Source organism: Vombatus ursinus, unplaced genomic scaffold (assembly GCF_900497805.2).
Source record: "Vombatus ursinus unplaced genomic scaffold, bare-nosed wombat genome assembly UNPS02014799.1, whole genome shotgun sequence".
Taxonomy (NCBI): Eukaryota; Metazoa; Chordata; class Mammalia; order Diprotodontia; family Vombatidae; genus Vombatus; species Vombatus ursinus.
In genome coordinates, this window is record NW_020954577.1 from 52,443,274 (window position 1) to 52,455,427 (window position 12,154).

Consider the following 12,154-nt stretch of genomic DNA (forward strand, 5'->3'; position numbering starts at 1 on the left):
ATATCGAATCCAAAAAGAAATCTGTGATTTTGTCAGCCAAGAGAGAACAATCCATGACTTCATCGTCATAGGGAATGCTCTGAAGTCTAAACCAATGCAAACCCATCTAGGACTTTGCAGCTGGATAGCTACAGAGTTGCCTAAACCATAAGGAAGTTAAACTACTTGCTCAGATTACATGAAGGCAGCTTTAGAACTCACATTTTTCCTGTCTATAAACCCAATTTCTTACTATCCACAATGTAACACTCCCTCTTTGATTTTTTTTACAATTTTTTTTTAAATCACTTAAAAATCCAATCAAATAAGAACCTAAGTGCCCACCTCATGCAAGGCAACGTGCTAAGGAGACAAGACAACGACTGTTCCTCCATCCTCAAGTCAACCCTGCCAGCTGTGACCAGAAGTGCTCCTCTAAAACAGGGCCAGTGCTGATTACACCAAATTCTCTTTAAAGCTTCACGAAAAAGAGCTTGGGTTTTTTGTAATTGTTTTTTGTTTTCAAATGAGCAAGAGAAAGCAGGAATCACATGAATAAAACCAACCCCAAAAAGTAATGAGGATCTTCCTCTATTTTCTTTAAGAGTGACTTCACCTACCTAACCTCTTTCACTATTTCAACCTTTGCAGCAAGACTCTTCATTCTCGTCCCTATGTGCCTGTGCAGAGTGTTTTCCAAATGTTTAGTCAGTTCCACGGAAGTTGCTTTTGCTCGCTGAAAACAGAAAAAAAATGCATGTTGGTATGGTGACAGGATAACCCAGTTCTAAAACTTAAATGATTGGGGGGTTTTCTTTAAAAAAAAACGGCATGTCTCGAGTTGGGTTAGATGCCACACAGAACCCCGATGGCAAAGGGAAAGACAAATAACCCCGCATCCAGGAGACAGTATCATCTTCATTTCATATTCATGGCAGCTTGAGAGAGGCGTCAGATCATTTTCCTCTTGATACAGAAAACTGCCCTGAGAGAGAACTCTTAAAATTTTGTCTTCACTATGAGTTCTATGCTAATTTATACAGAGGAAGTGAAATATTTCCCTGATACAGAGTAGATACAATTTCCCTGCCTGTGTTATTCCAAATTGTTTTCCACACTGGATTTTCTAGAATAAAGAAAGCAATGGCATTAGTAATATTAAATTATCTATATTTAGCTCTGGAATATGTTACATGATTTTTTCCAGAAGCTTTACCTTGATATTAAAATTAAGTCTATAGCAGTATTTACCAGCTAACAGATGGCCCAGAAACAAGCTTGAATAGCTTATATAAGAGCTAACATTTGCCCCCGATAATCAAAAGTCTTCTTGTACTACATTTTTTTTTTACAAAGCAGTATATTTTAAAATTTCAGAGCTATCTTATAGATTTATTTCAACCCTAGTATATAGAGATGATATGACAGTTACATTAAAATATTCATTAAAATCATTTAACACTAATAAACATTTAACATCAATAAAAACTACATTTGAAATTGAAGTCAGATTTAGAAAAACAAAAGGTCAAGAATATTAAAGAAACTAATTTAAAAAAGTAAAAGAAAAAGATTCGGCAGTCCCAGATCTTAAAACTGTATTATAAGGCGGTAATTATCAAAACTATCTGGTTCTGGCTAAGAAAAAGAAAAGTAAATCAGTGGAACACAGTAGACATACAATTTACAGCAGCAAACAAATATAGTAACTTAGTGTTTGACAAGTGTAAAGACTTAAGTGTTCAGGACAAGAATTCATTATTTGGTAAAAAAAAAAAAATTGTTGGGAAAGCTGGCAAGCAGTCTGGCAGAAACTGGGCATAGACCAATATCTTATACCATTTACCAATAAAAGGTCAAAATGGATTCAAGACTTAGCTATAGAAGGTGATATTACAAGAAAAACTGAATAACATGGAACATATTACCTATTAGATTTATGGACAGATGAACAATTTATGAATAAATAAGAGATAGAGAGCACTGTGAGGTGTAAAATGGATAATTTTGATTACATTACATTTAAAAGGTTTTGTACAAATAAAACCAATGTAACCAAGATCAGAAGGAAAGCAGAAACCTGGGAAAAAAAAATTATAGACCGTTCCTCAGATAAAGGTCTCATATCTCTAATATATAAAGAACTTTGCCAAATCTATAAGAATATGACTCATTCCCCAATTGACAAATGGTCAAAGGATATGAATAGGTAGTTCTCTGATGAAGAAATCAAAACAATTTATAGTTACAGGACAAAATGCTCTAAAACATTACTGAATAGAGAAATGTAAACTAAAACAACTTTGAGATATCATTTCACATCTATCAGATTGGCTAAAATGATAGAGGGGAAAAGGATAAATGTTGGAGATGTGGAAAAATTGGGGTACTAATGCACTATTGCTGGAACCATGAGCTGATCCAACCATTTTGGAGAGCAATCTGAAATTATGCACAAAGAGTTATTAAAATGCCTGTTCCCTTTGACCTACCAACACCACTATTAGGTCTGCTCCCCAAGATGATTAAGGAAAAAGGAAAAGAACCTGTAAGTTCTAAAATATTTATAATAGCAGCTTTCTTTGTGGTAACAAAGAATTGGAAATTGCAGGGCTGTCAATTGGGGAACAGCTGAACAAGTTGTGGTATACGTTCGTGATGGAATATTACTCTGCTATAAGAAATGATGAGCTCAACGACTTTAGCATGGAGAGACCTCCATGAAATAAGAGCAAAATGAGCAGAATCAAGAGAACACAGTAACAGAGTAACAAGAGAATACAGTAACAGCAATATTATTTTAAGAACAACCTTGAGCTGACTATTCTATTATAAACTCAAATTAATGACAGAGGATATCTGTAGCCAGAGAAAGAACTGACGTTATATACACATCTTTGTGCCTAATGGTAGTCACTCTGGGGTGGGGGGAGAGATAAAAAAAAAAAAAGTTACATAATAACTTTGTGGTATATTTGAAAGAACAGCAAGTTGTACATAACAGATCTGTAGTTTCAGGTGCAATCCTCTTTTTTCTATTCCACTTTGGTATGGAAATGCTTGTTTTACTTCTTAAGTTCAGAATAAAATGAAAAAGAAAAAAAAAAGAAACTGAAGTCAGCTCTCCCTTTGTTTCCCCAAAGTGGACTGTCCTCCTCAACGAATCCATGGAGTTCGGTGAGAGAATTTCTCTAGATTTATTCTACTATTGGAGGATTCAAGGTATGTTGCCTTTACCTGAGTTCAACCTCTGAAGCCTAGAGCGAGTTCCCTTATAGAATTTTTACAAAACGATCAGTGTGGCAATCTTCTTCCTACCTAACTTGGCTCCTAAATCACCTGTGCCATCGTAGTCCAGTATATACTTTCTTGGGTAGGAATGAGGGGGCCTTTTTTTCCCCTCAATATGACTTGACTCTAGACTTCAGTCAGCTGCCTACTTTTGAGGTTAGAAGGAGTAGAGTGAAAATAGAAAGAAAAGAATGGATTGTCCACATACTCCTAAGGAAAACTGAACCAACCTCGAGTCAGGCTTTTCCCAGGTGTGGAGTCCCCACACACATACACATACACACACGCACACGCACCCACACACAACTAAAAGGAGGTGCCCAGGCTATACCTGCAGCTCTAAGGAAGTCTGCTCGACCTTCAGCTCCAGCTCCCTGTAACTCTCAAGCAGGTCCTCCTTCTCCGATTTAAGCTTTTCATTCTCTTCGATTAGCTTCTGGTCCTGCTTGATTTTTTCCAGGCTGACATTTGATCCCAAATTAAAGTCACCAACAGCTAACCTATCCCTGTTAAAAATGAATAAAAAACACTAAAGTAAAAAGAAATTCACTTCAGTTTTCAAACCCAGCAACCTGAGACGAACCCAAAACGTCTTCAACTTTACCCACAACACTTGTGACTATATCAAAGTAGGCTGGGTGACTAACCCATCCTGAACGTTAACTAGCATACAACATACAGACATCTGGGCAGGAAGGGCTACCTAAATTCTAGGGCTAAAAATACCACTTAACAAACACACACACACACACACACAACGAAGCAGCAGCTGCCTCGTCTCACTCTTACCCAAGAAGTGTATACAAAAACCTCACAGTAACACAACAGAAAGTAGTTCTGTCCTGGACTCCTCCACCAATGGAATTGGGGACAAAAGGCCCTTGCTATCAGGCTGTCTCCATGTAAAGGTGGCAAACTCTGGCCTGAGTCTCCGGGAGAATACCCTACACACTGAGATGCCAACCCAAAACAGGCTTTCTGCTTCAAAGTGAATCACAATTTCATAAATATAAGCACTTTTCAAAAGTACTTCATTTCCCACTACACTATTAAAGATTCAAGAACTTGCCTCTACTTTTTTTCCAAGTAAAAATGGGCAAATGAGTTTAAAATTTGCCTATACTTTAAAAAAAAAAAAGGAGGAAAACTACAACAAGATCTTCTTTTTTCTACATCTGCCTTTGTAATTAAAGGCTTAGTGGTCTTCTTAAATAAATTAGAGACCTATAAGAATAGCCACCACCATGAAAGTGCATTGATTCCTGAGCCTCCCACATCGCTCATCACCTCTCTGGTGAGGCCTTAGAGACATGTCATCACCTGTTTACAGGATAGGAAATGGAAACTCAGTTCAGGGTGAGGCATTACAAGGACCAGAACCCTCGTGCCCTGGCTCAGGTCAGTGCCCTCCCATTAAGGCACAGTGCCTCTCCTCTGAGGGAGGCCACTCTTAGGAAAAACCACTCCCTTCCCACCAAAGACTTACTTGGGGAATGCAACAAGAGTTTTCCCCTTCAGGTCAGGAACCATCCGTCCATTGAAGCGGCCCTTTGGCCTGGCAAATGCTGATGGGTTGGGCCTATGCCCCCAGAGAGGAATAGGGCTCTTGAGGTTCCCAATGCCAAGCTGCCCAGGATCCATTTTCTTCTCCTCAGGGGCATTATTGCTGGAAGGGAGTTTGCATTTCTCTGCATATCCTTTCTTGGCCACTTCCTCCCCAATATCCACATTACCATACTCAGCCTGAGCGACAATTGTGCCATCCTGGTATGTCACTTTATGGCGCATTTTTATTTCCTTTTCAAAAATCAAGCTCCCCAAAAATGATCTGCCCTAGGAAAGAAAGGAAAGAGGAGGTTCATTACATTTTACGTAAGTACATCTCCTTGGGGTCAGAGTCATAGAACCTGGAGCAAGAAGCAAACTGATGAGTCTACTGCAAACTCTTCATTTTACAGATGGCCAAACTAAGAGAAGCTAAGGTGCCTCACCCAAACCCAGACAGTAGAGTCCTCTAAAGCCATCTCTAAAAGGCCACTTACAGTATACAAAAGTGAAGAATGGAGAGTGGCAAGAACATAGTCCCAGAATTGGAGCGTATTAAAAGAGGTAGGAACATCAAGGATCAGCTCGTCCAACCCTCCCAAGTTTACAAATGAGGAAGCTGAGGCCCAGAAAGAACTGGCTTGCCCAGAGTCACACACACATAAAATGGGAGCAGTTCAGAAGTCTGAGGAAGAGAGCACTGGACTTGGAATTGGGAAGCCCCTAGTTCAAATTCTGCTCTACTAGCTTTGTTACTCTGAGCAAATCACTTAACCTTTCTCAGCTTTAGTGTCCACATCTGTAAAATGGGAGTAATAATAGCATCTAACAGAGTTGTTTGGATAGCAAATAATATATGTAAAACACCTTTCTAAACCTGAAAATACTGCATAAAAATGGTAGCCATTATTATTATTCTAAGAGTTCAGCATTCTTTCCATTATGCTATGTTGGTACTGTTCAGCGTTTTTCCAGTCATGTCTAACACTTCGTAATGGCAGAGATAGGTACCTAGACAGCTAGGCAGCTCAGTGGATAGAGTGCTGGGCCTGGAATCAGGAAGGCCTGAATTCAAATCCAGCCTCAGACAGTTACTAGCTGGGTAACCTTGGGCAAGTCACAACCTCTGTTTGCCTAATGCACTAGAGAGGGAAATGGCAAACCACTCCAATATCTTTGCCAAGAAAATCCAAAATGGTGTCATGAAGAGTTGGACATGACTGAATATCACCTTGGCAAAGATCCTGGAGTGGTTTGCATTTCCTTCTCCAGCTCATTTGACACATGAGGAAACTGAGGTAAGCAGGGTTAAGTGACTTGTCCAGGCTCACACAGACAGTAAGGGTTTAGGGCCACTTTTGAAATCTGGTTTTCCCAACTCTAGGGCCAGCACTCTGTGTACTAGGGCACCAGCTAGCTGCCCCTTTGCTCTGATATGCTGCAAATCAGAGCTCATAACTTTTTTATTCTGAAGATTTTATTTTTTAAATAATCACTTCCCCTTGCTGAAATAGGTAGATAGACAGATATCGCTAAACCTATAATAATAATTCTTCAAGATGGCTTCAAGCACCAGCACACTGTCACAAACTCTGCTGCTAGGGGAACCATTGACATAGGAGGCCCAGGGGATGCTCCAGGCCTGGAATCTGGAAGTCGCCCCCAGTGAGAACTCCTCATGCCTTCCTAGTGCAGCTAAGTCACCAGCATGAACAGGAGGGAGGTACTCTCACCTCACTCATCACGGTGCACCACCTACTCAGCTAGCCCCCCAGCTCTTCAAGCCCAAGACTAACCACATTACTCCCTTTCTTAAAAAGGCTCAGTTGTTCTGTGCAAAGTTTGGCTCGCTCACCAGCTCCTATCAGCCTTTCTCCATCTCCCACATTTAAACTCTCTCTCACTTTCGTATAAACTCATACACTTAGACTTTGCACACAAACGCCCCTGCCCCTAGTAGAACGTAACCTTTTTGAGGGCAGGGTTGTTGCTGTGTCTCTGTATCCCTAACACAATGCATTTGCACCTAGTAAGTATTTAATAATCCTCATTAGATTAGTCTAGGCAGCACTTTCCCCAATCCAAAGTGACTGAGGCCTGGAAATTCAATCCTCTTCAGAGGAACTAAATGCCTAGAATGCCTTCAATGTGCCTGTACCTGCGACTGCACCATTTTCCTCCTCAGCAGCCACTGACCCAGCCTGGAGACATCTAGAGCTCTTGCCAACCCTTTCAAAATGGGGAGAAATTCTCTTCCCATACTTCCCCACCCTGAGACAGGAGAGCTGACCTTTTTTTAAAAAAAAAACAAAAAAGCTTTGCTTCCAAGGAATTTTTTAATTCCTTTTAGGATGTTCTGGGAAGCCTAACTTCCACCTGTGATTGCAGCTTGCAGCTAATAATAGTTGGCACAGGTTATATTGCCCATCCAAAATCACCTGGCTATAGATGGACTAATTTACATCCAGGTTCTCTGACTCTCAGTCTAGTACTCCCTCTCCGTCGCACCCCCCCCCCACCCTACCCCAAGAAAACAAACACTTCTAATTCTCCATCAACCACCAAAAGAACTTCAATGATTCTACCATAAGATGGTGGTGTAAGAACGCACAAAATATTTATTTATGGAAGGACTGAACTTTTTCTCATGTAAACAACTGTTGAATTAGCTCAATTTATATAAAATTCAAATAAGAAAATATAATTTTATTAGACAACTCAGTTGTCAAGAGATACATTTTAAATGTCTCATTTCTGGCACGTCTAATAAAAGGTTTTTCCCTTGATCTTACAACACTTCCAGGGGCAAAAGTTACATGAGGATCTAGGAAAGAAGAAAAGATGTTAATACTTACCCGAACATAAGAAAAAACTTCTAATAATCAGAACTGTCCAAAAATGAAATGGACTGCCTCAGGAAGCAACAGTTTCCTCCCTTAGGAGAGGCCTTTCAAAATCTAGATGATCACATTCCAGGGTTGTTCCAGATCACAACTGAGGCATGTGCTATGTTATCTGAAGTTCCTTCCAGTTCAGAGACACTGTGACTACAAGTGTATCCTTTCCTAAAAGCCAAACCTAGTGCAGTTCAAAAGGGATGCTGGGTATTCAGTCATAGACTCCGGCAAAGACCTCCAGACATGACATTCTCCCCCTCTACTCCTACTTTCTCCCCACCTTTTTTCTCCTTTTTTTGTTTTGTTTTTCCTCTACAAACATTGGTTTTGTCCCCATTTTACATTTCCCCACTGGTGGCTCTATTTTAGATAGTTTATTTAGGTCCTCAAAAAGTCTTAACAGGGGGCAGCTAGGTGGCACAGTGGATAGAGCACCGGCCCTGATGTCAGGAGGACCCGAGTTCAAACCCGGCCTCAGCCCAAACACTTGACAGTAGCTGTGTGACCTGGGCAAGTCACTTAACCCCAACTGCCTAAAAAAACAAACAAACAGGAGAGAATTTACTTCCTTACATCAGGTCTTTAAATGGTATCACTGTACTAATTTAGAAGCAAAGCTCTTGCAAGATAAGGGCTTCATGGATGCCTCACTCTACATAACTGCAACAAGGCTAAGCAGAAGTCAGATATGCACAAAGATGAGTTTGAATCTGGCACTGCTCATTTAACGGGAAAAATGCAGCTAAATAACATCTTCCCATGACACTCAAGTTCAAACATGTCTCTGTCTTACATAGAAAAAAAAAAAAGTTATTGCTTAAACCAGTTTCCTCATTAAAAAAATAAAATGAAATGAGGGTAGATCACCTACAAAATCTCTTCCGATCCAAAACCGTAGTATTCTAAATACGTGGGTGGTATAAACAAGTCTATACCCAGTGAAGCCAAATCTTTTGAAGTAGTTTCCAGCTCCACTTTTAAACCCCTCAATGCCAAAATACTGAAGACTGTGTAAGGTCATTTAGGTTTACAATCAATCCTGTAAGAAAAGCTGTTTTCATCTAGATTTGACTCAGTTCAGCACAGAGAAATGTTTCCTCTAATGATGACTGATGAGAAGCTACTTTACACAAAACACCTGCAAGATTCTCAGAAAAAAAAAAAACAAACAGGTAATTACAGGTACCAGAAGGAATTTTAATTTTGTGTGTTATAATCTCAATTACATTACTTTTCACAAAAAAAAAAAAACACTTTGCTAAGTAAAATGGAATCCCAGAGCAAATAAGCATGTAATTTCCTATCACTGAAAAAAGCACAACACTCATTGCAAAACAGAGCATTGTGGGGGAAGTTAGTATGAGAACAAAGCTCTGAAATCATTATCTCCTTCCTTGGGTTATATGTCATTACAACAAAATCCTAAAGAAATGAATAAGCTAGAATGTAGTTAAGACACTCTGCATTTGCAACTGCAGCTTGACAATGTGAGTCTGCCAGCCCCCAAATCTCACTAATTCAGGTTCTACTAACTTGGAATTTGAGATATTGAAGAGGAGTGGCAAGCTTGCCTTTATAATATAAACAAGGTTATGGAGAAAATGTTTGAAATACATCAGAGGATACATTTTTCATAGCTTTGCAAATCAGAAGAACTGATTTATATGTAGCTATACTAAAATGCAAAATCACTTCTATATTTAATTAAACAAGTATGCTCAGGACCTTTCTACAAGAACACAGTTACATTTATTTCAAAATCTTAAGATATATTCATGACATACTCACAATAGTCAAGGAGACCAATCCTAACTCTATGGATTTATACTACCCACCTCCAAAGAGAGAAGGGATGAACTCAAAGTGCAGGCCAAAACATCTCCCCTCCCCACCTTTATTTTGAAATAGCTAATGGAGGAATGTGTCTTACTTCACTATACATGTTTCTAATGGGCTTTGTTTTTCTTACATTCTCAAATGGGAGGAGGGAGGAGAGAAAGAATGTGAACCTTAAAGTAAAGTAAAATTGAATTTTAAACAATAACTTTGACTCAGCAAATAAACTTTAGGGAGTTGCCAAATGGTCTTGCTCAACGTCACAAAGTTAGAAAGAATCAAGGTAAGAAATCAGAATCAAGTCTTCCAACTCTAAACCAGCACTATCCACCACTACACCATCCCTCATTGTCTGCCTTCCTCTATGTTTTTGTCCAACTTGAATAAGGATGTAGAGTTAAGGGTGATCACCACTACGGGTCAGAGTTTTGCTTCTGAAGACCTTCTAGACACTGCAAACTACTGCTACCTGACAGTCAAACTGGAACTAGAGTCTCTACACTTTGATATCACATTTCTTTTAAATTCATTCATAATTCAAAATTTTCAAACATTCAGACTAAACTTCCTCCCAGTCTAAATTAGTGAGATTTAATATACCTTTATTTCACTGAGATTTACCCAATATTATTCCCCATGTCCCTTTTTCCAAGGCAAGGGCCTCAATACCTCAAGTTCATTCGCTCAATTACAATTCAGTCTTAAAAAGTGAGGATTACTTGCCTGGTCAAACTGAGTAACTTCTTGTCCAGAAGGAATCTGTAGTCCCCAGAGTCTATATTTTTTGGCTACATCAGGAAACTGTAGATTCAAAGGAATCTCAACAATTTCAGAGCGATTTAGAATTTCTGTATTTCCATAGTCAACGTACCTTACCAGACACTATGAGAGAAACACAAAAGAACAATAGAAACAGCAGAGTCAAAATCCAAGTAGTTTATTTAGCTCCAGTCCCAAGTGAAAAACCAACTTACTACTTACACACACATTTATGTTTCCACTCCATCACTACCTGTGAGCTTCATAATAAATCACATGTGCCATATTCTCTCAAAATTGCCAAATCACTTACTAAGCCTTTACTAAGCACTTACTATAGGCCAGGCACCAAATGCTTTTAGAAATGAAGCTAAGAATACTAAGAAGCTCTACTATAACTTCCACATAAATGAAATTCAAGGCCCAAGAAATAATACTTCAAACAATATTTGTTCAACTTTTAAATGTATTTTTTTAAATTGGCATCCTTTAAAAAGGGATAATGTAGGATTACATTTCAACAATCTACCTCCTACTTCTAATGTTAAGCGGCTGTAATAATTCTGCATTCTTTACTTCAAGGTGGGAGCAAGTGTGTTACTCTAAAGGGAGAAGAAAAGAGGAAAGGAAATACAACCAATATTTATTAAACATCTACCTCATGCAAAACACTGAGCTGGATGCTAGGGATACAAAGACAAAAAAAAATGACCATCGGGCCCTCAAGCAGCAAACAGTCTACTGGGGGTACATAACAAAATATGAAGCACAGACAAAGCGTAATCCCAAGAGTAAGAGAGTATGGGGGAGGGGAAGAGGAGGGCGAGATCATGAAGGCCTCTGCTTGAAGGTGATGGCCCAGTTATGACTTCAAAGAAGCTCAAGATTCTAAATGACTGGAGAAGGAAGGAAGCCCACTCCCAATACAAAAGACCACTTATGCCAAAGACAAAGAAGCTGCATGGAGAGAACCAGAAGGCCAACTTGACTAGAACAGAGAGGAAGAATAATGTGAAATATAACCGGAAAGGGGGTTGAAAGCCACACTAGAAACAGAGGAATCTAAATTTTGTGCTAGGGGTAAAGTTAAGCCAATGAAGATTCCAGAGTAAGGGAATGACATGGTCAAAGTCATACTTTAGGAATACTTATTGGGCAGCCATGTCAATGGCATGTCTATGGCAGAAACAAACTGGGAAGCTATTGTGATAGTTTAAACAAGAAAGAAGGGCCTGAAGTAACCATATATGTAAAGAAGAATATGCGTAAAACCTATTGGGGAGGAAGACTGACAAAACTTGCAAATGACGGACTAAAGAGGATATGGGAGAGTAACGAGTTAGTGGAGACAACATCAAAGTCACAAACCTTGGTGACCAGAAATGTAAGGGTGCCCTTGAAAAAAATAGGGAATAGAAGGGGAAGGGAGGAAGAAACAAGTATTTAACGGTAAGTGGTTTTTCAGTCATATCCAAAAATCTCCATGACCCCACATTTAGGGTTTTCTTGGCAGAGATAATTGACATATTTGCCATTTCCTTTTCCAGCTCATTTTACAGAGGAGGAAACTGAGGCCAACACAGTTAAATGATTTGCCCAGGGTCACACATCTAGTAAGTGTCTGAGGCTGGATTTGAACTCACAGAGATGAGTCTTCCTGACTCCAGGCTCCATGCACTGTGTTACCTGGCATTATTAAGTATCTATTAACTATTCACTCTGCTAAGTGCTTTACATATACTAACTCATTTGATCACTCTTCGATGTACCTTACCAGAAACTGCGACAGAAATATAAAGAAACAATATTAACAGCAGAGAGCCAGAATCCAAGTAGTTTAGCTCCAG

General features: G+C 39.3%; 1 protein-coding gene across 1 annotated transcript in view; it reads right to left on the minus strand.

Annotated features, from left to right (window-relative positions):
- LOC114050629 (serine/threonine-protein kinase 31-like) overlaps window positions 1-12,154 on the minus strand; it is a 70,605-nt gene that overhangs the window by 49,771 nt on the left and 8,680 nt on the right. The window contains exons 6-9 of the mRNA XM_027872466.1: window positions 10,272-10,430; window positions 4,757-5,103; window positions 3,602-3,776; window positions 600-715 (exon numbers count right to left, since the gene is read on the minus strand). Coding sequence (XP_027728267.1) covers window positions 600-715; window positions 3,602-3,776; window positions 4,757-5,103; window positions 10,272-10,430 — 797 coding nt within the window. The remainder of the gene's footprint in view (window positions 1-599; window positions 716-3,601; window positions 3,777-4,756; window positions 5,104-10,271; window positions 10,431-12,154) is intronic.